Source organism: Melampsora larici-populina (assembly GCF_000204055.1).
Source record: "Melampsora larici-populina 98AG31 unplaced genomic scaffold MELLAscaffold_14, whole genome shotgun sequence".
In the NCBI taxonomy this organism is placed as follows: domain Eukaryota; kingdom Fungi; phylum Basidiomycota; class Pucciniomycetes; order Pucciniales; family Melampsoraceae; genus Melampsora; species Melampsora laricis-populina.
The window spans coordinates 588,010-614,682 of NW_006768778.1; the positions used below are offsets into that span (position 1 = coordinate 588,010).

At 42.9% G+C, this 26,673-nt stretch overlaps 3 protein-coding genes across 3 annotated transcripts; 1 reads left to right on the forward strand and 2 right to left on the reverse strand.

Annotated features, from left to right (window-relative positions):
* Positions 1 to 8,005: 8,005 nt before the first annotated feature.
* Positions 8,006 to 12,419, reverse strand: MELLADRAFT_85441 (uncharacterized protein; the record flags this gene model as incomplete). Its single annotated transcript, XM_007409063.1, has 10 exons — positions 8,006 to 8,449; positions 8,514 to 10,474; positions 10,563 to 10,745; positions 10,810 to 11,124; positions 11,180 to 11,554; positions 11,627 to 11,703; positions 11,773 to 11,830; positions 11,909 to 12,091; positions 12,184 to 12,249; positions 12,314 to 12,419. The coding sequence occupies 10 exons, from the start codon at positions 12,417 to 12,419 to the stop codon at positions 8,006 to 8,008; spliced, it is 3,768 nt and encodes a 1,255-aa protein (XP_007409125.1).
* A 1,558-nt stretch (positions 12,420 to 13,977) lies between these two features.
* MELLADRAFT_105585 (uncharacterized protein) lies at positions 13,978 to 15,638 on the reverse strand (the record flags this gene model as incomplete). Its single annotated transcript, XM_007409062.1, has 8 exons — positions 13,978 to 14,327; positions 14,396 to 14,434; positions 14,507 to 14,605; positions 14,677 to 14,778; positions 14,850 to 15,107; positions 15,177 to 15,245; positions 15,314 to 15,382; positions 15,446 to 15,638. The coding sequence occupies 8 exons, from the start codon at positions 15,636 to 15,638 to the stop codon at positions 13,978 to 13,980; spliced, it is 1,179 nt and encodes a 392-aa protein (XP_007409124.1).
* Positions 15,639 to 21,681: 6,043 nt separating this feature from the next.
* On the forward strand, positions 21,682 to 22,107 carry MELLADRAFT_105586 (uncharacterized protein; the record flags this gene model as incomplete). The annotated part of the gene is made up of 1 exon (XM_007408871.1): positions 21,682 to 22,107. One exon carries the CDS (start codon positions 21,682 to 21,684, stop codon positions 22,105 to 22,107), a length of 426 nt encoding a protein of 141 aa, XP_007408933.1.
* Between the last annotated feature and the right edge of the window lie 4,566 nt (positions 22,108 to 26,673).

Sequence of the window (26,673 nt, forward strand, 5' to 3'; positions counted from 1 at the left end):
GCCAAACGTTGTCTTTGTGAGATTGATTGCTGTAAATCCCGATTAGACTCTTCTCCAACACCTGGAAAACCTGTAAGCTAGTCTGATGAGCTATACCAAGAGTTATGGAACCACTTACTTGATTGTTCCCAAGTGCATCTAGAGGGTTCAAAACCAAGACTACCGGTTTCTTGATCTTTGCAAACATATGGAAAAACAACTCAGGCACACGGCTCTTTCCATAGCCTGTGCCTGCTAAAAGAAACGTGTCGTCCCCGTTGATGAGACTGACTGTAGTGTCGATTTGAATTTTCTTCGGTTCTTGATTGCCGTACTTTTCTTTGAAGCGGATGCAGACCGATTCTCTTTGTTCCAATGTGCTGGATTCCAGCAGCTTTTTCGTAAGTAGCGGAGTTTCAATCTTCAAAGTCGGGATTGATAAGGCACTCTCAACGACGTCTGAGAGCTTGACGTCCTTTCCTGTCTGGCTTCGAGTGCGAATTTTAGACTGAGACATCTTTCACACGATGACTTGAAAAAGCTATTGGGTCACGATTGATAAATTTTCTTCAAAAAGAGCTTATAATTGGTTGGAGGCAAAGTCAAAAGGTCTTGACGTTTGTCAATAGAACTCAAGATTGACAGATTCGACAGGCCCTTTGTCTCACATTGGTGTTTCAAATTACCCTGTTACACATCGCCTACTATCAGCCGCAGTCGCACCTTGAGAATTTCAAAAAGACCCTTTTTGGGCCCCAAAGAAAACTTTTGCAATTGGCGCGCTAGAGTGTTTCTGAGGGAGGCAAAAGATGCGCAAGAAGGAGGCGCGTAACATGTCTGATATACAAGAAATTTCATGATTGGGTGAAAAATAATCAATTGTGGACCCTTTTCTACCACCAAAAGGTGGTTTCCCTTGTCACCAGGAAAAGGGACATTGCATGTAAGTCCCCTCGTGCCTCGGGGGTTTGTTGTGTTTTTTTGTTGGCGTCTTTACCCCGGGGCACTGAGGGGACCTTAGTTAAGTTAGGTCACGACCGATACTCAGTTGATTTAGATTATGACAAAGTCGCGCCAACAGCTGTCTTTTGCGACTTGTTTCGATTTGATCAATATCTTGCCAAATATGAGAAACAAAAATTGCTGTGGACTAATAGTATAAAGTACCGGCTGCTACAAGCTGTCGAGATTGGGTACAGCTGTTTGTGGGTTCAATCCCCATGGTGTTGCCCTTTTGCTGAAATTTTGAAGTAAAATTGAGAAGTACATCTCAGAGATGTGTCAGTGCCATCATTGTTACATGATGACCCTCTTTGAGCTTTTTGGGGGTAAGGAAAAAAAAAGTTTTTAAAAGACTTGTGCTTTTTTTGTATCATGAGGTAAAACCATCCAAGCTCAAAAAAAACATGAACACGACTCAAACACACGCCGAGAGCTTGGATGATATAACGTCCAACACCATCTCATTCCAGTCGCAAGTCGGCTGTCTGCACAATCTCAACGTAATGAGCTTAATACTGATTGTAACTAATCTCAATAGTTGCCATGAGACAGTCACATCAATTTTTTTGACAACTCGATCATTTTTTGGATCGAGCGAGATTTGAATTTGGATGCGCTGCGCAGCAGGCTGCGGCCAAATTTGGCAGCTCTTCTCTTCTCCTTTGCGGTCGACCCGGTCAACCTTTTTAGCAAAGGTAGTAAACATGACATGGAAAAATTACACGTTTAACCCATGTCATGTTTATATGTCAGTATGAGTCTATAAGTACTCAAGCCGTCACCCGGAACCGACAATCCGACGGATATCCGTCGGAGCAACCGTCAGAGCCGGGTGACGGATGGGACCTTGGGACTATCCAGTTGCCGGATAATCCGGTCGGTCCGGTAGTCGGATTGAGGGGCAAGAAAATCTGATTTTCGCCGGATATCCGGCGGATATCTGGCACAAATGGAGGCGTGTATTAGGCGTGTATTTCGTGTATTTATTTCAAAACATCATATTTGAAAAGATAAAGAAAAAAAAAGCGTGACAACTTTAATCAAGTACTATTTTTGTCACCATCAAGCTCAATAAGGGTAGGAATTTTCAAAGGGCCAAAAAGTCGGTGCCAATCTTTTACGCATAAAAGAGTCTCAACATGCAGACTCGAGAGGCTACTACGCTGAGGGCCCAAGATCCGTTTAGTTTTATTGAATTGGCCCTCTGAAGGACAGCTAGTAGCTGGGATAGCCAGAAACTCGATTGCCATTTTGGCCAAAGCAGGATATATGGCTGTGCGTTCTTTCCAAAAGGTTAACACATGAGTGTCACGGCTTTCAAGCTTGTCGCCGAGGTATTGAGCAACCTCATTTTCAATTGATTGATGTTGTGAATCATCTCGAGTGCCGAAGATTGCATCTTCAAAATATTGTGAGGTAGAAGTTGCAGGAGTTGATCGTTTGGTAAAACTCGATGTGGGATTTGGTGCATCAGATTCGAATTTCCTGGCCTGGTCTTCAAACAGTGACCTAAAGTCTGAAACGTAGATGTCATACTCGGAAAAGAGCATTGCTTGTTCCTTTTTCAATTGATATGTTGATCAGTACAAAGTGAAAGCAGAATGAGTAGGAAGGTACTCACTTGGAAATAGTTCATCTTAAGACAAGGATCCAATATGGTGGCACAGATCGGCGCGGGTTTGGAGAGCACTTTCTTGAAATAATCTTCGAGTTTGGCAATCATACTTTTGGATGCAGGTTTTAATTGATCGAAGTCGTATCTTCCAGCAACCTATGTGTAAAGGCGAGAAAATTAGCCAACGGTGTTATGAATGCAAGTTTAAAACAAATGACTTACTGATTTGAGTCCTTGTAAAACTACTATATATATAGGGACTACTTGATGCATCGTTGGGAACTTTGATTTACAAAGGATCTCAGTGGCTTCACTGAGCGGTTCCAAAAATTCACACATCTGTTTGACATAATTCCATTCAATAGGTAAGAGAGCGAATTTTTTGAAGTCTCGAGCCTTGCAAAACTCATCGCATGATTCTTTGAGTCGTAGAAGCCGTCTAAACATATGATAAGATGAGTTCCATCTTGTTGGAACATCGACAACAAGTCGAGTGACTAAGTTAGAACTTTTTTTTGATCGAGGTGGCTGAACGTGGTCAATACTCGGATCTTGTAACATGTAGTCAACTGCCTCCCTTTCAGCATCATCGCCCACAGATTCGGTAGGATGTTCGGCACCAGTAGAGTTGGTGGTGGGAGGGTTAGGCGCAGCTGCAGATGCCATGGCCACGGCGAAGTCATGTTGCATCTTGACAATGTTAGCAAACGCTTGAGCACGTTGAGGGCTTGACCGGGTACACGTCACTAAACCATGACATCGATTATATATAGTCTTGAGATTAACTTGATTCACATCAGGTGGGTCGATAAGATCGTGTATGTTCGAGTGTGATGCAGCTTCTTGTTCATCAAAGACTTCCCCAAACACCTTTAAACCTTCTTTAGCGGCGAGGTTGATGACATGAGCTACACACCCATGTACCTGGGTGGTATGATCAAAGTCGATGCCTTCAGTCGTACCGATGACCCGTCCGATAGCGGCATTTGTACTGATGTTGTCCGCGGTCATCGCACTCAACTTGTTTGAGAGACCGTATTTTTTCAGATAGTTGAGAATAATGTTGGCAAAGTTTGTTGCATCGTGTGCACCTGGAAGTTGAACATTTAATGAGTCACTTTGATATAGCAGGATTTCGACAGAATGTCCGTACCTTTAATTTCTGCAATACCTAGACTGAGATCCATCAGTTCCCAGTTTTCATTGATGAAGTGACCAGTGAGTGACATGAAGGGGACGTTGTTCGGCGAAGTCCAGGCATCTTGAGTGATTGCCATCGCTTTACATGGTCCGAAGTAAGACTTCTTGATGAACTCCTTGTAGTGATAATAGATTCTGCGCATATGATTAGCTGTCGCAGTCCGTTTGCCGAGCATCCCGGTGACATGAGGACTACAGAGTGACAAAAGTCTTTGAAATGAAGGCTTTTCGACTATTGAAAAGGGGAGATCGCAATCGGCGATGAAATAACAAACACTCGTCTTGAGGCTGTTGACGTTGAGCTTAGTCTTACAAAAGTGAAAAATATTTTAAATATATATAGATGATCGTTTAAGACAGTAAACACGAGTTAGAACTCACAACATGTCCGGTTTTGGCCTTCTTGAAAGCGCCAACCTTACACCTTGTTCAGGTAACATACCATCACGAATGCCGTGTTTGATTTCGAGGTGGTTCTTCATTGATGAAGTACTACCCTTCTTATCACGGGCCAGCTCCTTCCCGCATTCGTTTCCGTCCGCCATTTGAAATAAGCACTTGTTAAAATCTTTATCGGGTAGCTTTTTGAAATATCTCCAAACCCAGCTCGGATTTGGACGAGAAGTAGTAGTCGAAGTGTCTCCGAGATCGGATTGCTCGGCTTGTGAGGCTGTGTCTGTAATGGTCCCTGGGGCTGAAGACATATCCATTAGAGTTGAATAGAATAATGGTGTTTAGGCGGTATGCGGTGGATTGCAATCAATCAATATGATGCATGCAAGACGTTGAAGTTTGTTTATTGATAGTTGAGATGATTGAGCGGTGGTATATTCTAGAAATGAGATTCTGGGAATGACTCGACCTTGTAGTTCAAATACAAAAAAAAACTAAAAATATTAATAAGGTCTGATGAGTGGATTCGTGGAATAGGAAGTTTGAAAAAGGATATAAGCCCAATTTGGACCCGGGCCGGCCGAAGAATCACCCGGGTAGCCCCGGTTTTGGGTTCAATTCCCACCGACGGAGGACTTTTTGACCAAAGCGCCGGATATCCGGCGGATATCCGGCTCGGTTATTGAATCTAGCTTTTTGAAAAAAAAAACCGGACGGTTATTATCCGTCGGGCCCGGATCTTGAAAATATCCGTCGGTTCGGTGCACGGAATGGGTAGATGTCGCCGGATAGTCGACTCAGAATGAGAACACTAGCCTGATCAGATGAGAGGACAAAGACTAACTTAACTAAGGTGCCCTCAGTGCCCCGGGGTAAAGACGCCAACAAAAAAACACAACAAACCCCCGAGGCACGAGGGGACTTACATGCAATGTCCCTTTTCCTGGTGACAAGGGAAACCACCTTTTGGTGGTAGAAAAGGGTCCACAATTGATTATTTTTCACCCAATCATGAAATTTCTTGTATATCAGACATGTTACGCGCCTCCTTCTTGCGCATCTTTTGCCTCCCTCAGAAACACTCTAGCGCGCCAATTGCAAAAGTTTTCTTTGGGGCCCAAAAAGGGTCTTTTCGAAATTTGGCATCTTGATTTGCTGCGAGGTTACAGCTGGTCTGCGCGTATGTAAACTTGAAAGCAAATTTGGAATCCATCCAAAGCCAGGTAGACCAGCGAGGCTGGCTGGGCAAGAGCTTCCGCTGCCTAGGCAGGGAGAGCGACTCGAAAGGTGAACACTGAAATGGCTTCTCTCGGTTATATATGTTTGGTCTCGCCTTGTTATTAGCTTAGGGAACTTGCCTGTTGTTCTATCCTCTCCAAGTTTTCCCTGTTCAACAAAGTATTTGCTCCTTGGCTTCAACTTTTTCCGCTCAATTGTTCCTCTTCTATTTGCTGCGTCTTTCCACGTTCAATATCTCCTCTTATACCATACCCTTTCAACAAACAGCCTGGTTATCTTTTCGATTTTCACTGTTAAAATAGTATTCGCTATGTGCTCTAGCAATGTGCCTACCAATGTCCTGCAAGCTGGCGAGGAACCCCAACACGCTCCAGACCTACAAGTGCAACAAGGCCCAAAAGCCCCTGAAAAAACAAAGAATCGTACATTGGAGATCTATGATTACATCTACAAGCTGGGTTCTAATCCCAAAAAATTCCTGCAGAACTTATTGGATTCTACTAAACCCGAGTGCGTCAAGAGACGCCAATTTTGGGGCACATTGACAGGCTGGGCTTCAACCGAGAAGATCTTGCTCAGCATCAAGAGACTAATCCTTGACGGTTCCGACCGAACTGATGTAGAACGATGGAACAGCTTCATTTTGAGAGAGGTTTTTGACTTTTCACCACATGGTTGTGTCCAGATATCTATACTGACAACCTCATTGTTTTCACAGGCAAAAGACATTGTCAATCGAGAGGAGCTACCACAAGGGGTAGCTCCGGGAGGTGCTTTCTACAGCGCAAATAAAATTGATGAATCGTTTTTGGTGCCTCAAGCGGAAGAAGATCGCGCAAACCTCATTCGCAATAGCATGCCATTCCTCCACGCACTGATTTACTCAAAAATTCAAGAGGCTAATGAAGCTCGTGAAAAAAACCGTTCGAAGACCAGCTCAAACGATTTCGGGAAAGAAGAAGCAGAACGACCAAATGAGGACAATGTACCTGGAGGTGACAACTTTGCAGAGAGTCTTGAGGGAATCTCTCATTCGGTGCAAGTCGAATCGAGAACCTTGGACGCCCAAAAGCTCCAACAAGTATGTGATCAATTTGCTGTGTAGGGTTGTTCACCTTTTGATGATTTGGACCCCATTCGACAGATACCGGTGGCCGTATTGTCCATGATCGCTTATGCGTGCAATCAAAGGTTCAATGGGCTTCAGCTTCAGAACTCTCTGTCTTTTGTCGCATGTGGTGTCTCCGATTGTGTTAATGACTATTTACATTTCCTTGGATTAACTTCTTCACGTCAGACGGCTCTTTCGGCTATGGACACTCTTGGTCTCGCCGCCCAAAAGGCAATTAAAGAATTGAGTTCAAAGCCTTACATCATTAGACCCTTATTGGTTCTTGATAACATTGATATCCAAGCTCGCATCCATGACCCTCGCATTGAACAGACCACGAAGATGTTCCATGGATCGTATGGATACCTTCATGTCTTGCCAGAACATTTAGTCAAAGACGTCACCCCAGCTGAGGCCAGCGTCAAGAGCTACCTCAAATACATACGCCAGAGCCAAGACCAGCCATTCGAAATCTCCTCGATGCTCCCAAACGATAACGAAAGCAATCACTGGACACTAGTCCTGAAGTGTCAGCTCGCCACAGCCTTTTTGAACTATCACTGTGCCCGTTGAAAGCGCCCTCGACGTCAAGGGCGCAACTACTGTGACGCTGGTGTTGCGTTTTTGTGTTGTTTATGCTGCAATACTCTCGCATGTTGAGCAACGCGCAGCGCCGAGACTATCCGAGCAGCGCTTCAGCTGAGATGAGCACCTCATCACCTTTTACTAAACATTGCCTTCGCGGCAGCTGAAACTAGCTGATCGTTCAACGATCCCCAGCCACCGAGCTTTTGACCTAACACGTTTAGAACCTCTTGCTGATTAGCTTCAAGACAAGCATAAGCTTCCTCTTTGACCAATAGCTTCATCCCTCTCGCCATCTGCTTCCTCCCTAACCTGTATCACTTGCCTTTCACTCAATGCGTGTGAACATAATTTGTATGTATAATTTGTATGTAGATAATTACTATCACATCAAAGAGAGTATTTGAAGCAATTGATGAACACCACCGGGCTCAAGACAGGTTTGACACCCGTCTTCTGTAGGCTGGAGCCCTCTCAAAAGTATGCAGAGTTGGACATGTGACATACTGACGATATGTCAGCTTCCAAGAACCGGCTTCAGCAAGAATCGGAAGCCAGTTATTGATTTGAAATGCTGTCGTATCGGGATACTTGGTCCCTTGGAAGACATATGTTTGTGAAATATCGGCTGACAAGAAGATAGATGCACGTCATAAAATTGAAAGCACGATCTAAAGGAAATATGCAAGCGCGTAGCAAAAAGCCTTGATGAATTACAAAATCATCATTGTTATTTGTCTGAGAAAGGTGGCGAATAAATTTAGCTCTGATAAGGCAGTCTAGATACATAGATTACAGTACGAATATTACATTAAATAGAAAATCACAGGGTAAAATCAATCTCCATAAACATCTGAAACACGCGCATTAATATCTACAGATCATGTGTCCGGGGTTTGCCAGTCTAGCGCCTTTTGAAGCAGGTGTTGGATGTTATAGTCTTTAAGTGAAAGCTGGAGTCCTACTTTCTCAGCCTTGGCAAGGCCGACCCAATACCGCTGATCAATAAGTGATTTGGGGAATCCTTTAGGTGGATAACTTGCTTCTTTCTGCGGGCTTTCCATTTCTCGATGATCACCACGATCTAATACTTTATCCGCAGTGGTACGGTCGCGTGCAGATTTTTGGAGCAGCTTGTATAGGCTATCAAGCTCTCCCAGGAATGCAACAAAGTCCTTTGATCTCCAGGGTAGCGCGACTCGATACCGTTCATTGAAGGAATCAAATTCATCTTCAGAGTGTACTGACACTTCGGAGATGATGTTGTAAAACCGTTTCTCTTTTGGGAAATACTTATTCATTGCTTTCAAACGGAATTCACATACCTATGTGATTTGTGTGTCAGATGGCTTCTTTGGTTTATTCAAATTTAAAGCAAAAGGTACTCACTCGCTTTTGTGCCCGCTTCCTGCAACTTTTATCCTGAATTTCTTTGGCTTTCTTCTGTCTATTCTGATTCTGATTCCTTGAATCACCTTCGGATGGCGGAGAGTTTTCTTCATCCAAAAGTGCTTTTTCATCGTTAACTTGTGTGACGTACTTTCGTTTTTTGGTCTCAAACCATCGTTCTAAGATGAGATGTAGATTCTCGGGGGTAACTTTTCGGCTGTTGATAGTATACTTGTCTGCGCCACCTCTGTGATAGCACTTCTCCCATTCTTGCAGGATAAGCGCAGCAACAGCCTCATTCCAAGTTGTTTTCATCGAGCTCCTCCAGTCCAATGCACATCGGGAAAAGCCAGCCAAAGCTAGAGCTCCTTCGCATGTCCTGAGGTCAGGGATCGAATACTTGAGGTTTGGTATGACTGTTGGTATCTGAGAGGCAAAGACGATTGGTTCCATGTGTGAGATGGCTTCTTCGGCTGTGTCTGCTTCAACCGCAAGGATAAGGTTGGGCTTTGCATTGGGATGTGTTTCTATGTATTTAGATACAGCATTGTCAACACATTTGTCAATGTGTAAGCGCTTATCCAGTTTTCGCTGCTCCCATGCCTGACATTCTGCGTTGGTGGGTGGGTCGGAAAAAGAGCGGTTGGTGTTTTGTCCTTGGCCCTTGCGCTGAATACCAAGCAACAATTTGATGTAATCGTGAATTGATGTGGATAAGGCGTCATATTGAGAGGGTTGCTCCGGTTGAGTACGTGCATACTTCTCCATACGAGAGTTTTGATGCCGATGTTTTTTTTCCTTAAACTTCCGTGCCGCTCGTCGATTTTGGTACTTGCGCTGCTCGGAAAGATCGTGTTCACCATCACTTGAATCGTCAGGTTCATCGGAATCGTCTGCTTCTGAATGGTCCAATCCTTCCGAGTCAGAAGCTTGATTTTCAGGTTCGTGACGAGGTGCAGGTGAAGGTCTGGAAGGCCCTTCAATGGGGAGATGACGACCCAAGGAATGCAATGTTACCGAAGAGCTTGGAATCTGATTTGGTTGAGGTGATTGCCTAGAAGGCCCTGCAATGGGGAGATGGTTTCTTGATGAATGTGAAGTCGCTGAAGGTTTTGATGTCTGAGAAGTCGCCGAAGGTCTTAACGTCTGATAAAGCTGGTCTCGAGATACGTGGTGATGAAGAATATTGCCTGGTGGCGCTCTAGAAGACCCTACACTCGGTGAATGTCGTCCAGAGGAACGAGGAGTCGCTGAAGGTATTGAAGACGGTATAAATTGATCAATTTGAGACACATGTTGGTGCAGAGGCGGAACACCCAGTGAAACTCTAGAGGTCCCAGCCGCGGGTGAATGGCGTCCTGAGGAACGCGAAGTCGACAAAGGTCTTGAAGACTGAACCGCTTGATCATTTTGACGTACAGATACACCTAGTGATAATCTAGAGGGCCCTGCCACAGGCGAATGGCGTCCTGAGGAACGCGAAGTCGTTGTTGGAGGTCTCAACGACTGAACCGGTTGATCAGCTCCACTCAGCGATGCTCTGGAGGGCCCTACAACGGGTGAATGACGTCCTGAGGATCGCGAAGTCGCCAAAGGTCTTGACAACTGAACCGGCTGGGCAGTTTGACACACATTTTGATCATCTTCACGTCTTTGGAGACGGATTTTTGACTGCTGTGAGGAGCTGGTATCTATTTCGGGTGGATGTGGTATGCGCTGAGGGTCTGGTGATTCGGGGCGAAAGAGAGGAAGATCTCGTGATTCAGGACGGGAGGGTTCAGCGTGATAAACCGGCTCAGTTTCGCGACTTTTGCGCCCTTCGGCTTTGTTACCATGTTCATATTCATTGATGTCAATGCCCTTGGGATCTTGGAGGTTCAATTGACGTCCAGTCTGAGAGCGAAACTGGTAGTTCGTGCACGAGGTTCTTAGTGGATGGGAAGCTTCTGGTCTCTGAGAATCTTTGCGTGTCAAACAAAAAAGGGTTTTGGTTCAAATTTCAGCAGGGTTTTCAGTGATCTCAGTTTCAATCATTATATTAGGACATACCGCTATTGGTGGGGTCTATGAACCGCACTTGTGGTGGTGGGGAGCATATACGTTGTTGAGAAGCTTGTGGAGACCTTGAGTGTTTTCGAATGTCTCGATCTCTCAAAGAGTAATCATCTTCAGATGCAAGCCACCAACGTTTGCGGCTCGAATAATGCCTACCAAGTCTTGGCTGTGTAGAATCTTGATTTGATAAGATCAAATTGGAGTTTTTTACAAAAGTAATGGATAGATTAATGCTATGTACCCGCTGTTCGTGACAAGAAAATGTGCAAACCTTCATTTCGGTGTGCCCCCAGCGAACGTGTAGAATCAAGTGTTTGACTTAAACTAGAACAATCAGAAGCCGGATTGGAACTTGTCGTTTTGGTCGGGTGTACATGCTGGACCGGTTTGGAAAGGAATTGGTTGATGTCTTCTCGCTCTGGTTGCTTACCAGCCCGGACGGAAATAATGTGATCAGTGTGTCTTTGCTCCGGCTGTTTGCCACGCCGTACAGAATTCCTGTTATCAGTATTGAATACACGCTCTGGATGGATGGTCGGAAATTTGATACGAGTGTCTTGTAAGTTTCAGAAGAGTTTCTTGTGAAAAGTGAAGGAGGCTACGGATCAAACCTTGATTAATTGTGTCAAGATTGACACCTTTCGCAACAGGCTCAGTTGAGCAACCATCGTTTGGAATAAGATCTCTGATTTGATTTTCACTCAGGCCGCCATGGAAGGGATCAGCGTTCAATTTTGGGGCTGAACCATCCGGACCTGTATGAGGTATATCACAGTTGTCACCCTGAATTCCTTGTTTGTATTCTTTATTTACTTCATATTTTTCTGTTATTTTGTATTCTTCTTGTGTTTTGTATTGTTCGTCCATCTTCTCATATTCTTCATTCATCTCGTATTCTTCACTCATAGGGTTAGGCGTTTCAATTACATCCATGCCTTGATTCGACACGCCTTTGTTTACCGGTTCGTCTTCTTCGTCAATTGCATCTAAAGGACATATACATAAACTGTGAAATCATTCGCAGGTGAGTTTTTGGTGAGAAGAATTGTAGAACTGACCAAGTCGGGTCCCAGTAATATGAGGCGCGGGGATGGCGGATAGGGGAGAGGGACTAGTAGGCGTCAGATCTTTCGGACTCTGCTTGAATGCGGATCAAGTGTCTGGTCAGGTTGAGACCAACATCAGCTGAGACGTGATAACTGACATGAGCTGTAAGCTGGAGGGTGGCTTCATTGGAAAAACTCCTCTGGTGGCGCCTGCAGCTGGCTGAATGCAGTGTACATGAAGAAAGTATGTCAGAAGTCAACCACAACGAGGATTGGTCCAGCGGTTTCACATACCAAGATCCGAATAAGGATATGGCCAAGATTGTGGCTTTTCCTTAACCACTGGTCGCAGAGATGATTTTTGTTTACGATTCAAATACTCCTGAGCAGCTCTGTTTGGGGGCTGAGGGGCTTGAGACAGTCCATCGAAGTGGTGACTGTATCGACGGCGAGAGGGTGTAATATCTTCGGCTTTGTCTGATGAATTACATGGAGTAGTAACAGAAGCAGCATGTCATGTGAGTACATTCTGAGTATATTCTTGCGTTGCAGCAGCAATGAAGACTTACTATCATCCGCTTGCTCTGGCTCTGCATCCATTGGAATCGGTTGTTGGTTGTCTTCATCATCAGCTTCTATTTGAGAGAAGGGCGGTGAGAAGAGGTCTGTGTGGGAAGTCTTGTTTTTTGGTTGTCTTACCTTCGACAGACATGTCCACATCAGAAAGTTGTTGTGACATGATCGAGCCTTCATGGGGATCATACAAAGAATCAAGTTCCCCAAGATCGGGCAGGCTTCCAGCCATTGTTAATGAGAGCAAACAGGGTTGTAGGAAAGTTCCGCTTGGAAGAGGTGATTCCGGAAACAATATTTGAAGAGTTGATGTCGAGTTTTGAAGTTGAAATGAAAAGGGAACACGATATTGAGCTTGGTGACATAAGAGGCCGAGCCACCATGGACTTCTTGAGGACAAAGGTTTGTTTGTTTGTTGTGATTTACAACCAATACATAAAACATAGGCTGTATGTAGATTTATACATATCATCACTCCCTGACTGATGTTTGAGGTATCACTCGACTTCATCAAAGACTTGAGAAAGATCCCAATTTGATCAGACTCGAGAAAGATAAACGCTTGAGACAGACACAGTTCTTTCAGTTTGCCTAATTTCAATTTTTGTCTCTTTCTGCTTCTGGGAATGATTTGTACAAATATATTTTGTTCTATTAATTCAAAGAAATGATTAGTACTAATGTATTTTGTTATATTAATTCAGAGTTTGTTTCTTCAAGCATTTTCGAGCGCTAATGCTCTATCTTTGGATTTTACCATTTTGATGTTGATCTTCCTCAAAGTTACCTCAAAGTTAACTCAAAGTCAAGATCATTGATCATTTGTTTGACAGAAGCCAACTCATCCTCGATCTATCTATCTTTATTGCGGATCTAAGATGTTTGATTGAACTTAAGACACATTCTGGGGACGTGAAAAAGAGCAAAGAAGAACCATTTGACTTATTTCCAGATAAGCGAAAAGATTTGTGGACCAAGATAAGGAATATATACACACTCGAATGGAAAGGTAAGAGAAAACAAACTGGAAAATCACTATATACACAAGACTATATACCCAAAACATATGATTCACTCGATGAGTTTTGATTGAAGGTTCACAAAATCTCTTGAAACACGATAAGGAATATCGATGTACAGACCCAAATGGAAAGTTAAGAGAAAATAATCTGGAAAATCACTATATACACAAAACTATATACTCAAAACATATGATTTACTCAATGAGTTTTGATTGAAATCTCTTGAAACACAATTTGAATGTTCACATTGGCTTAGACAAGAGCAAAAGCAGCTCCTGCACAGATTTGAGGTGAACATTGATCTTGTTCACGACACTGCTTGTGAATTGACGGCAATCGCATGTTGAAGCTGCGACCACATATGAAGTTAGGCATTTTTCTCAGGTGAGGTTTGTACAATGCTTAGGAAAACTCACAGCTTTGTACAGGCAGGGGGGCAGACGAGCCAGACGGAAGCGGACTTTCTGTGTGTCCAACGTGGGTTTTTTGGCGTGTGAAAGGCAATTCCTTGGGGGGACGTTGAATAAATCGCCGCGTAGACGGTGTTTCTTTGGTAGAATGACCGTGAAGAATAAAAAAAATCAGTCTTGGAGGGAGTGTGGTGCGTATATAGTGTCGTAACAAACCTTCAACCCTCTTTGTATTTACTTGATTTTGATGGTTTATGGTTTGAAGGTTGCCAGCACTTGTTGAAGGCTTGTAGGATATTAAATGTTTACTACGAATGATGTCTTTGGTAGAAGGACCGCATTAAATCGAAAAAATCAGTCATGGAGGGAGCGCGGTACGTATACGGTGTTGAAACCAACCTTCAGCCCTCTTTGTATTCCCTAGATTTTGATCCTTTTTTGTATTCGCTAGATTTTGATGCTTTGTGGTTTGAGGGTTGCCAGCACTTGTTGAAGGTTTGTAGGATGTTAAACAATTACGAGGAATGTTGGCCGACCGTATATTTGATTCTTGACTTGGAGCTTTTGGATGCGGGCGGCGTTCATTTGAGAGAGATAATTTGGAGGGTATTGTGGAGCGAACGTTTGAAACTCTGTGGACTATTCCGTTTGAGACTTTGTAAGGTATTCTGCAAGTGGGAATTCTAGATCTGACAGGTGGAATAATTGCTGTATTTGCGTGATTATAAAACATTAACTGGATGATGATGATATACAAATGGTGAGCAGTAACTCACGCTGTTCGTTCTTTTGGCGCTTGTTTGATGAGTCAGGCACTGAAAGACAGAGATGGGATCAAAAGTTAGATTTGGCATCCGCAAGAATGGACAATTTGAATTGAAACAAACCTGAACCAATCTGAGAATGAGTCCGTTTGCTGCTCAAAACACATTCAGGAGTAGGACTTTGCCCCAGGACTCCCGGTAAAATGTTGGACACGTCAGACACTGATCAAGCATAGAATTGTGGATCAAAATCAATCAAAGCTTATATTGTAAACAGATACATTGAAACATACGTGAAATGATGGAGTGATCACTTCGGTTGCTTGGTACAACTGATTGGGAACTCGACACTGGTATATCTGTCGAAGAAAGAGCAGGAGTAGAAGGTACCACCTCTGTATTGTGAAGCATAAATCATGGATCAGAATGAATGAAACATTGAATGAGTAGATACATTGAAACATACGTGAAACGATTGAGTGATCACAATGGCTGCTTGGTACAGAAATGATTGAGTGATCACTTGAGTTGCTCGGCACAGCGTATTGGGAGCTCAACGCTGGTAGATCTGTCGAAAAAACAGTTGAAGAAAGGGCAGGAGGAGAAGGAACTGAAGGAACCGCCTCCAGAGTGTGTTCACTTTGGCTGCCCGGTACAACCGATTGGGAGCTTGAAAGAGGTAGATCTGTTGAAGCCATAGCAGGAATAGAAGAGCTCATGATGGCTGTGTATAGGGAAGAGTGTCATTGGCAGTTCAAAAACGAAATAGAGATAGAAATGCATCAGAACTCACCGCTGAGCTCTGATTTGAGGTCAGTCATATCTGAATGGTCCTTTTGGCGCTTATTTGGTGGTTCAAGGACTGAATAATACCATAAGGAACAATTACAATATTATTGGGTGCTGGTTCAAGACACAATACAAACGTACCTGAACAGATTGGAGAATGAGCCCTTTTGCCTCTCTGTACGATGGATTCGCCATCCGGTCCATGTACATCTGTCAAAAAAAAGTTGGAATGAGAAAGACGAGAGTGTGAGAGGCATTAATAGATTGGCTCACAATCCTCATGACATGTGTCAATACCCGCTGGCGGAGACTCCATCATGATAGAATTGCTATATTCATTAAACTCATCAAAAGTAATAATACGAGGAGAGTAGGGGGGGGAAGTCAAATCGTCCCTGAACGTAGAGTTTTGTTGAGGGTTGGCCACCAGGGCTGAGAGACTTGTAGAAGGAATGTTGTCAGACATGAAGTTGAAAACAAGAACGAATTATAATCAAGACTTATCCAAAAGATCGGTGAAAAAGTGTAGTAGAAATTCAAATGAACAAGTAGCGGTGGACAAGTTTCTATGGAAGAAGAAATTTGCTAGCAGACTGACACATTCAAGATAGCGTCTTTAAAGAAGCGCATAGGGACAATAACTTTGCTATAGGATCTTGAGCTGTAGAAGCACATAGGACAACATCTATGCTCTAGACTCCTGAGCCGTAGAGCTGTAGCACCACAGTTCTACGGTTGGAATCCAATCCTTTTGTGCTTATGTTTCCTCTGTTCTCACAGGCTACACTGTATGTCAAACAAACGCACCCGCGGCGTTTGATCTGCATGTTTTACAATCTCTGTTTATTTACATAAACCTTCTGTGACCAAACTCGACAGACCCCCTTCTGTTTTTTTTATAAATCTTCTGTGACCGAAGTGAGAGAACTCCTCCCGATGAGCGAGTGCGCTCAGTGAAGTTGCCCTAATCATCATGAAGCGGGACCGCGAGTAATCCCTTTGTGGTAAGATTAGACTTGGTGGTATTGTAGAGAGTTGTTTGTTTGGAGTTGAATAGCGAGCGTGGTTTCAGTCGTTTCACTCGCAATGATGGTGGATAGGATCTGCAATGAGTGAATCTGGCCGCTCGCGTTAGATTGTATCAGAGGAAAGATAAGAGTAATGACTAAATAAAGGTGAATCAAAATTTCAAAACGAAACATGAGTTTTTTTGGTTTCTACATTCATGAGGGCAAACAAAAGCAAACAAAGAATTTCCGTCCATAGTCCCGGTCTCAGCCAAAAATTCTATTTGATCTTCCCGCTCACAGCCGGTGTCAACATCAGAATTAGATGAGGCGCCCAAGACGGCATCAAAGTCATAATTGATTATACATACTAGGTTCAGATTGCTCAATCTGATTTGATAGATTGGGCATTTTTTGATAGAAATGATATTTGTCAATATTTCACCGAAATCATATGATTATTAATATTTCTTCAAGACGTTATATAATTTTACCAAGACTTGTATTGGAATGTAACATTTTGCGTGTTAGAACTTCTCAATCTCTACTCAAGAATATATATGAATAGATACAGGTTGATGTTTATAAGAATATTGAACTGGTTCTCCCCAATCACATCACTCTAAATTGTCAGAGGGAGCAAGAACAATCTACAATGAAATGAGATCAGCTGCGTGCTTATGGGAAGGTGGTGAAGATGATATTAATAACCATGTTTTTCAAGCTGACAACGGATACTGTGGGATCTGTTATACCAAAGCTCCCAGCAGGGTTTTTCTTAACAGCAACGTGACCCATCAGGTTTTGACTGTCAACCACAACAGCGGTCTCTACCCTGTCATAAAGAACTGTTGCGTGAAGCTTGGGATGATTGTGGTAAAAGTTATGGGGGAAGTCAGTTGAGCTTAAGCAAGAGTACGGTGATATTAATAAAAAGGTTGTTGGAATTTGCGAGGCACGGAATTGTGACACAATAGAACCAAATCTACGCTGGCCCTGATGCCTGAACTCCACCATACTATTACCTTGATGAGCAGAATGAATGCTGAAGATTTTTCCGGAAAGTCGAAGCCGTTTTATGGTTTGTACTGAATTGAGAAGGGTCGGATTTTCAAGTGTATTGGGCTCAGTAGAATCAGAAAAGATACCGTACTGACCCTTGACATTGTGATTGAGGCAAGTCAACCAGCTTTGATATGTATCAATGTCAAGGGACGTCAAGACAGACCACTTGGGTTCATTCTTCCCAGTCAGACGTTCAAGTACTTGGGTTTTGATCTGTTTGTCTGCCTTACTAAGGAAATTTGGCGCGCTTTTTGTCATGACTTTTAAAAGGCCTCGCCGAATGAAAGAGGTGCACATTGTTTTATCTAAGTCCTCTGTGAAAGGAGAAAAAAGAATCAGCAATCCTTTTTTATGAAGGTCTCTATCAAGGTCAATTTTAGGCTCACCCGGGTGTCGATTTTTGGGTATTTTGATCATTATGCCGTTCATTTGTTCGCCCGACCAACTGGCGGTGTAGGTTGGAGGACCGAAAAGTCTGGCAATTTGTGGAAGATGCTGAGCGATGTGCAGGTTTGGCTTTACACTCACATTTGGCCAGTGTTTCTGTAGGTTTTCGCGGTAGAGTAGCAATTTTGCTCCTAGTTGATCACCATCATCACAACTGAAGGTACGGCATAGCGTATAATTTGTGATTTCTGCAGCTTGAAGAATACTTGTACAAATTGTTTGACGATTGGCTTCTGTAGAATGATACATATCTGGAATTGTCGAAAGAACCATGTAAACGGTGTAAAGAGAGTGCCATTCGGATGCTTTGAGGCTTCCAGCACTTGCAGCGCCCAACATTCGGGGAGGTTTAGTCAACCAGGTGGGAGTGATCACGCTTACAATTGATTCTTGCAGGCGGATAAGGTCTGAAATTGTCAGATTCAATGGATTCTTGTCGGAACTTTTTTTGTTGCTAGTTAAGCCAACTCTCTTCTTGCGGGGGGGCTTTGAAGAAGCGCGTACTGTAGAGTCGGAATCAGGTGAATCAGGCAAGGTTGTGTTCAGTTTTCGCTGTCGGTTTATCTTCTTTTTTACATAGTTTGTGCTCTTAAGTGAGCTCGATGCTAGGCGTCGCGAACGTCGGAGTGGCTGTGGATCCGATTTTCGAGATGTGATACTACTAGAGGAGTGAGGATCAGAGTCGCTGATGGGGGGAATGAACCTGCTTCTTTTTTTACCACTACAAAATTATACTTTGTCAGTTTGATGTCTTGAAGGAGAAAGTTTAATTGATGCTTACACTGCCACTACACACTGTCCATCAGAAGCATTCGGATCACTCAGAGCATGATATGAAGCTGATTGTACATTATAAGAATTGTCTGACTGAGATTCTTTTTCAACTAAAGAACTTGATCTATGAGGTGATACCGCAGAGGTTTCCAGAACAGAGGTTGATGAACTCGGCACCACCTCTTCGAGGAAGGGGGTATCATCCTTTGGAGTTTGTTGAATAACCCTTGTTGAATCCAACGCTTGTTTAGCCTTGAGTTTTTTCCCCGTAACAGCAAGCCCAAGAAAGGAAGTGGCATGATCACACAACATTCCCAGAAGAATGTTGTGCATAACATCAATTGTAGTAAAATTAATCGCTTGCCAATAGGGCAGCTCAGAGAGTATGGACCATCAAACACCGTAATTGTCGAATATTGAATTTTGATCGGCAAGTGATTTGGCGTTCCGCCATTCATTGGCGTGTTGCTGATGATCAAGCCGTTGGGGCCACTTTTGAGAATCTAATTCCGACCTTTGGTTCCTGTCGAGTCCGCAGTGTGCACAGAACAGTGTTGCTGAGCACCCTGCTAAGCCATTTTCCTCTTCCAACTTGGGGAAGTTGAATGATGTTCACAGTGTTACTGCGTGAATCCTTCTTCCACGGGGATGGCTGGAAGTACACGTGAAGAAAATTCCCTTCCAAAAGTCTTGGAATTCATCTACTAGAGGCTTCAGAAGACGATTGATTTGTTCGGTTTGAGGTTCCTGCGGACCGGGGATGGTTCCAAAAAGAAAAATATATTCTTCATGGTACCGGACGTCAGGAGGTAAGTTGAGGCAGATCAAGAGGAGGTTTCCGCTGGAAAAATGTCGCTTTGCTCCTTGGCCATGGGGATTGAACCAGTCGGCGTAGAGAGCAAAGACTAGATTACCGCTCTTGAGGGTATAGGACTGTCCATCACGCTGAAAGGTCTTCCAGATTTCTCCGTCCCAGATGTCGGTCATAAGCAAAGGATTGTTAGACCTGGGTGACAAAGAGGAATCTAGCATGTCTTCAAAGCCGGGTAGGGACATCATCCTTGCCAGCCATTTTCGTAATGACTGATAGTGAAAAACTCGGTTTGGAACTGATGTGGAGCCTGAAGTTTTATACAGATCCTTGTTACATTTGCTCCGGAAGACCTCCTTTAAGTCTTTAATCTTTCTTTCGGGGTCCTTCAAGAAACGCATATTATCACATTGAAGCTTGATTCCAGTGTCGTCATTGAGACCTGCTTCCCCATGAAGTGCAAAACACAGAGGACAGCATATTTCGGTTGTAAGGCTGACATCGAGATTGAGTAAGCTGTGTAGTCTTGGTACAGTTGTTGGAATGTCGTCCCAGTAAGCACGTCCGCTGATATTGTTCTCAATAGCAGTCTGCTTAGCCTGTAATTTGCATAAATGAAGCGCAGATCTACTTTCACTATCGCTGGCGCCGCCTGTGATACTCGCTTTGGCAATCTGTAGGATCGCAATTAGGCTGGAAGGACAAAGTAGATAGACTTTCTGTGTTTGAAAAGCCTCGGTAGCAAACTGAATCAAAGATGATGTCTCGGTATCGGCTGAGGCTTCTTTTCCCCTTTGAGGATTTTCGTGAGCCAAATCACAAGCGTCTATAGATATGCTATGTGAGCATCCCTCAGTGGTGTGTGAGGGGGATTGAAGTCTCTGACGTGGTATATTGCCAGTGCTCAAGGATCGTCGTCTCTGAAGACACATGTTGAATCAGCTTTGATATGCAGTGTTCAATGCCGGAAAACCTGGAGCTTACATTTCCCAGGCCTGTGTTAACTCCACCAAAAACGCCAAAGCCGCCACTATGGCCCAGGCCAGTATTACTTTGACGAGCTCGCCGGACTTTTGTGTCATGCAATCGTCCGTTGCGGTGGTCTCTCGCCCTTCCTGGGTACGTGGAGCCCTCGTATACAAATTTCTCGTGAGAGCATTTGAATTCAATGCACGTGCAAACCCGTAGTGAACCCAAGATGTACGATGATTCCATCAAAGATGAGGTGTGCAAGATGAAAACGAAGTTGATAGCGAGATGAGGTTTGATATGATTTTCCTTCGGCTCCGCAAGATGAGAAATCGAACAAAGCCGCCAAATTTAGTTTTTGAGCGGTCATAGTCCAGACGGTGGGTCTGATGTGTCCTGTCATATCTAAAAGCCGGGTATGAAGCAACCCGTCATAGTGCCAAAGCCCGGTTTTCTTTTCAATTGCCCTGGTCTCAGGCTGACAGACGGGACAGATACTTTGTTGTTATACAGATGATCTAGAATGCAACCATTCCCCCCGTTCTATGGCCATGTCTTTGGCATCATTGGAGCAAGCCCTTTTTGGGTTTTGGGGTGTTGAAAGTCAAATCTTCCGTACGTAGTTTTCTTTCTCGCTTATGCCTAAGTGCTAGCCTATTGTGGTTTTCAGGAATCTAAATCTTTCCTTCCTTTTTGTTCTCCGTAGATCACAATAAACTAACCTTCGCCGCGGGGAAACATGGATGATACCACAATAACCCACCACACACCTCTGCCACTCCTCTTGAACCACGGGCGAATCACGATCAATTTCTAAGCGGCAGAACTATATTACTTACTCCCCTTCAACACATTTGAACACAGGAAGAAGCACTTGTGGGCCTTTGAGCAAAGACCTTCACCCCGATAGAGCTGGTCATGGAAGATATCTGGATAGAACTGGTCATAGAATATATAAGGTACATGAGTTTTGATTCTCCCAACTTGTCCAACCAACTCTTCTCCTAACCTACTTCACCCATTATTGAGTTGTCGAGAATTTGTGTTTTGCTTCGATTGAGTGTTCTAGAATCTGTGTTAGTCTTATTCCAGCCCAGTCTTCTGTCATGCTATGTTTCTTGCTCACGCGCTTGTTCTCTGGGTTGACCATGCTCAGACATCCGGGACTGGATCACCTTTTGTGAATTGCTTTTGCTGTGCGCTTGTAGTTTAGTTAACATAGTAAGTTACACTTCCTGGGGTATATATGTCTTCTTTCACGAGTGTTCCCTATACTCTGGCTTACCCTTCTGCTTGTAGCAGATTTTGATCATTCAACCTAGTAAAGATTACTTGGTCATTCAAGATAAATTTATCAGAAACAAGGTATGAACTGTCTACTGTATGTTATGACGATCATCTTGGGCTAGCTAATTTAAGCAATTTATGGTCTAGTGATGGTCATTAATCGAATTCGAAACAGCCGAGGTGTTACTTCCCTAATGCAATGCACACGTAGTCAAACTCAAAACCGCCGTGCTACTTCCCCAATCATTCACCAGCGTCGACACAATGCCAGGAGAGGCCAACGTGGACATCACCCCGTTCAACCTAGGGTTATCAAAAGAAACCGCAGAATGACCCCCTGCGCAGAAGAAAGTCCACTATTCTGGCGCAAAGCGTTCACTTTACCAGATAGTCTTATCAGGTTTATCTTCCCCGACTGCAATCTTTGGGATTACTTCACCACTCGAAAAGTACTTCGAGCTCTCATCAATCACTTCGATCCTGGTTACTACCTTCCTAGAAGGGTGTCAAAAACTGATCTTATTCAGAAATACGAAGATCTTGTGAAGACTGAGTATGGAATCTTATATGGCTAAGACCCCCGGATATGTGAGTAGCAAGTTTCTTTCTTATACTTTCAAATTTTATCTTCCCAGCTCTTCCTGCCCTGATACATTGCGTTGAAGACACTGATGTTGCTTTTCTCTTGCTAATATCCATATACGTCCTGCTATTAGCTATCCTTCCAATCTTTGCACTGGATGAGACCAAGAGTCTATGTTATCTGTGTTTTTTTCTTCTCATTTTACATTGCCATTTGTTTATATATTAGTGTTTTCTATGTTGTCTATGCTATACATGTTTCTTTTTCTTCTTTTTTATTTTATTTTGCCATTTGTTCATATTAGGATCATGCTATCCCATTTGAATGAAGAATACACCTCAAATTCAAATCTTGTTGGGAATTTTTTAATTTTTGTTGTCCCTTCCATCCGCTTTCAGTATCTTTCAAGTGCTTACTACACCAGTTGCCATTTTAAAATTTTGTAGCGGACATAGTTCTCTCCGTTCATACTTCCTGACTTTGTGTATTCCTTGCTTGATGGAACAAACTTGAAGGAAATTTTGATGTTCTTGAATATTTCAAATTCTGGGAGCCTTTCCCTTGTTCCAATACGTGAATCTTGTGATTTCTCACTGAATAATATGTATTGGACAATGCATATTATTCAGAGTTAAAGAAGCAGTAGAAACAACAATATGAGATATAAAAGTTGAAAAATTCGCACTCATAGATCAACTGCTCAAACGTCTGATTATTTCATCTCCTCAACTTTTGCCCCTCTTCTCATGATCTAAAATATGTAATATGATTTGAAAACAAAAGATTAAAACTGATGAGAGCGAAGAAAAAAGAGAACAATCTTCGAACAATGAGAATTTTGATTTTTAGTGAGTTGGATGAAGAACTAGTGAAAGAGAGGATTTTGACTTGTGTGCTTGGCTAATAGAACAAAATGGTGTCAAAACTTCAAGCATTTATTTTTTTGGCTTTCCTTTGTTCTTCTTAACTGACTTCTTTGATGACTTTTCAGTGGCTTTACCATTTGGCAATTTCACCTTGTCATCGGTACAATGCTTTGACTTCTCTTCACACTCGTCTTCGTAAGTCTTGACTTTTTCACGCATAAATATCTCCCACTGCTCATTCGACATCTTTCCCTTCTTGTTGTGAAGAATCTGGATTCTTTCCACCAGGGACTCGGAGATCTGGCAAGAAGATCCTAAGCGAGTTATTTGACATGATGGCGCAGGGGTTGGGTCTCCATTGGAATCAAAGGACTTGGAGGGATCGGTGTAGTGTGGTACCTGTTTGATCACAAAGCATGACTTAGCAGATGTCCGTGATGCAAAAGTGAAGGAAAGAGGTGATTAAAAGCTGGTACTAACTCTGGTGTCCCAGACCATCTCTATTATCCCATCACAGCCTTCGAAATCAACCTCAATGCCAAAATCTTCGAGAAGAAAACACCCGCCTTCCACTCGTTCCTTTCTTAACAAACCTTCAACTTGGTAAGGCACTCCTGTATCACGATCAATCAAACAGAACATTCCAAAAGAGTATCTTGTATGATCGTGATCATCTACATGTTCACAGTTGCGGAATCCGTCACAAGTTACCACCAGGTTAGAGGCAAATACCTGCCCGTTGTTGGTATGTTGCCACTTCAAATCGTCGAAGCCAGGAATTTTTGCTTCCGCTGAAAGCTGAGAGACAAAGCGTGGAAAATCGTTCGGCCCAGAAGTCCCGGACTCGATGGAAATCGGTCATTCTCTTACGGTCTTCCTCTATCCTTTCCCCCTTCTGGGAAGTGAAGTGTCTGAGAGCGTAAGTTCCTATTCCAGATTGCTATCGGGTCAGTGCATTGTTGTTATATATCACATCTACAAACCAAAGAAACTGACCTATGGATTTACCTGTGTCGGAACTGCCCCTCCACCCGCAGCAGCCCATCCAGCCCCAATAGAGCAGTGCCAGAATGAAGAGCTGAATTGAATTATGAAGGGTGTTTGTGTTTCGAGCCCTAGCATGCAGAAAAGGAATCGAGATCGCTGAGGAAAAGGAAGCTCTTTCTTGACTACTCATCTCCGTGAATTTGTTGCATCGGACTGCTAGTATCAAAGAGGTGTCCTTTTTATCTATCACTGCCGTTGTTCCAAAATTCAGTTTCAGCTTTTCCAGATAATCTCCTTTTGGCCGATTGTATCTGTTATCCCGAAAGATAAAGGTGGTATCTTCTGGCAATCCCAGACTTCGAGCAAGTGACCGTCTAAACTCAGGTCTACGACTTTGGCTGGACAAGTAGGGTTGTGCGTGGGAAGCCGCCTTTGGCGGCTGGTCCTTTTCGGCTCGACCCATCTAAGATAAATAAGCAAAACGAACAGAAAGAGCAGAGAGGCGACTGATTAGTTGAATACTATAGAAGATCACAGACCATATTGGGGGGGGAAATGATCGGAACAGGAGGATGAGAGAAGAAAGATTGAAAACTTACAGTAGTAGTAGAATGAGATGTTTTCACAGAAGATACGACTCAGTCCAGTTTCTGGTAAGGAGATAGGTGGGAAGGCAAAATTGAACAAAAGCAAAAAGAGAGCTCAAATACAGTGAATGAATATGAGGAAAGACGTGCTAGACTCACAATTTGTGGTTGGTATTTGTAAGGATATGGAGGTGAATTCGGTTTTGAGTGTTAAGAAGATTGGGATATAAAGATATCAACTTGCAGAACCCAGATGAGAAACAATCTCTTTGGAAGGTGAACTTTACTAGTAAACTCCTGATGAAAGGTTGAAAGAAAATCAGTGAACTTGTGATAAAGGTTTGGAAAAGAAATCGAATTGAAGCAATAACATAAGAAAGCAGCTTCGTAAAAGCAGGAGAGAAGTGTAGCAAAAACTTACACAGGAAATACACTCTTTGATCCCGATATCAAAATATGGTGAGTTTAGAATTCGCTTTTGCAGAATATGAGAAGAGAAGATTGTGGTAGCCGAGCCTTAATTGGGAGTGCAGGAGAGGGTAGTGGGGTCTGGAATCCAGTTCCTTCCAGGGAACTGATACTTGAAATTACCTTTTAGATCGGGAATCCAGTTCCTTCCAGGGAACTGATACTTAATATTACCTGTTAGGTCTGGAATCCAGTTCCTTCCGAGGAACTGACACTTAAAATTACCTTTTAGGTCGGTAATCCAGTTCCTTCCAGGGAACTGATACTTAATATTACCTGTTAGGTCTGGAATCCAGTTCCTTCCAGGGAACTGATTTCCCTTCCTTCTAGATACATAACGAATCAAAAGACTGACTGTTCTACTCCTTCATATGTGATCACTTTCTGCGAGAGAGCGATCAAACTTTCAGTACGTCACTCTCCTACATTAACAGCCTGCCGACACACAGATCTTTACTAACCCTTTCCTTGTTGGCTTTCTTGGCAAGCGACAAATTCTAGCCGTATTTGCAATTGACAGTTGTAACCTCATCACCAACCAATTCATATGATTCTGATCACTTTCATCGTGAATTATATTTACCAATCTTAAATCAAATTGAAAACCATTTATCAGTTTCATCTTCATCATAATCAAATCAAGCGATTATAAATGGTACCAATTTAACTATCTCTGATTTGATCCAAGACGACAATTTGAATTTGAGGCAAAATAGTTTAAAAGTATCCGGTCGAGCTGAAATTCAAAATCATATACAAAAATCTTATGAATTCACGAATCCTTGTGTATACCTTTTTTTTCTCGGTTTCTCTCTTTTGTGATCGATTGACTGATTGATGTGAATGTGTTTGATTTTGGTTTACAGACTAATATCAAACTTTATGGTGCGATATGTTGAGTTTTTTATTTTTTCACTTTTTGTTCAATTGATCAAGTTTCTGAAAACTGACTTTTTTCTAAATTATCAAATACAGTGCAGCCGTAAATACTAGAATTAGCAATGTAGAAGCTTTGAAAGTTTCAATCTTAGAACATTTATCAGCACGAGTTCAACACGCCCCAGATTTGATTCCGAACTTTGATCTTCGCCACTTAATTCAACACTTCAAACCTGGTCACTGCATAGTCCAGCAAGCTTCGAAAAGACAAATACTCAATAAATTTGAAGACCATGTTGCACAGAGGTATGGCGTGTTCTATGGAATTTGAACACCATTCAATCTTGATGAAGTACACATTGTGGCGAGTTATGGAGCCGCCTTCCATACATACATCTAATCAAGTCCGCCTTTTTGCTAACTTCACTTCTGTTTTTCTCATAAAAGTTATGTAGTCGTGGGGTTATCTGATTGTTATTGCTAGTAGCTGTACACGTTATAGCGGGTGGTTGAATGGCATGTGTCTTGTATATCATGTTGTTGATATCGATCATGCTGGTACCTGTCTATACTGTTTGCTCTTCAATATGCTTGCTGCTGGAATACTCCGTTCTCATCTTTCATGATCTTATGTACCTTACTTCCTTTTGGATGCTATTGAAGTAGCTTTTTTGTTTCATTTTTCACTATGCCTTGCTCTTTTTCATCTCTATCTCACCTGTGAACAGTCTTGCTGCTGGAATACTACGTGATTATCTTTCTTGATGTTAT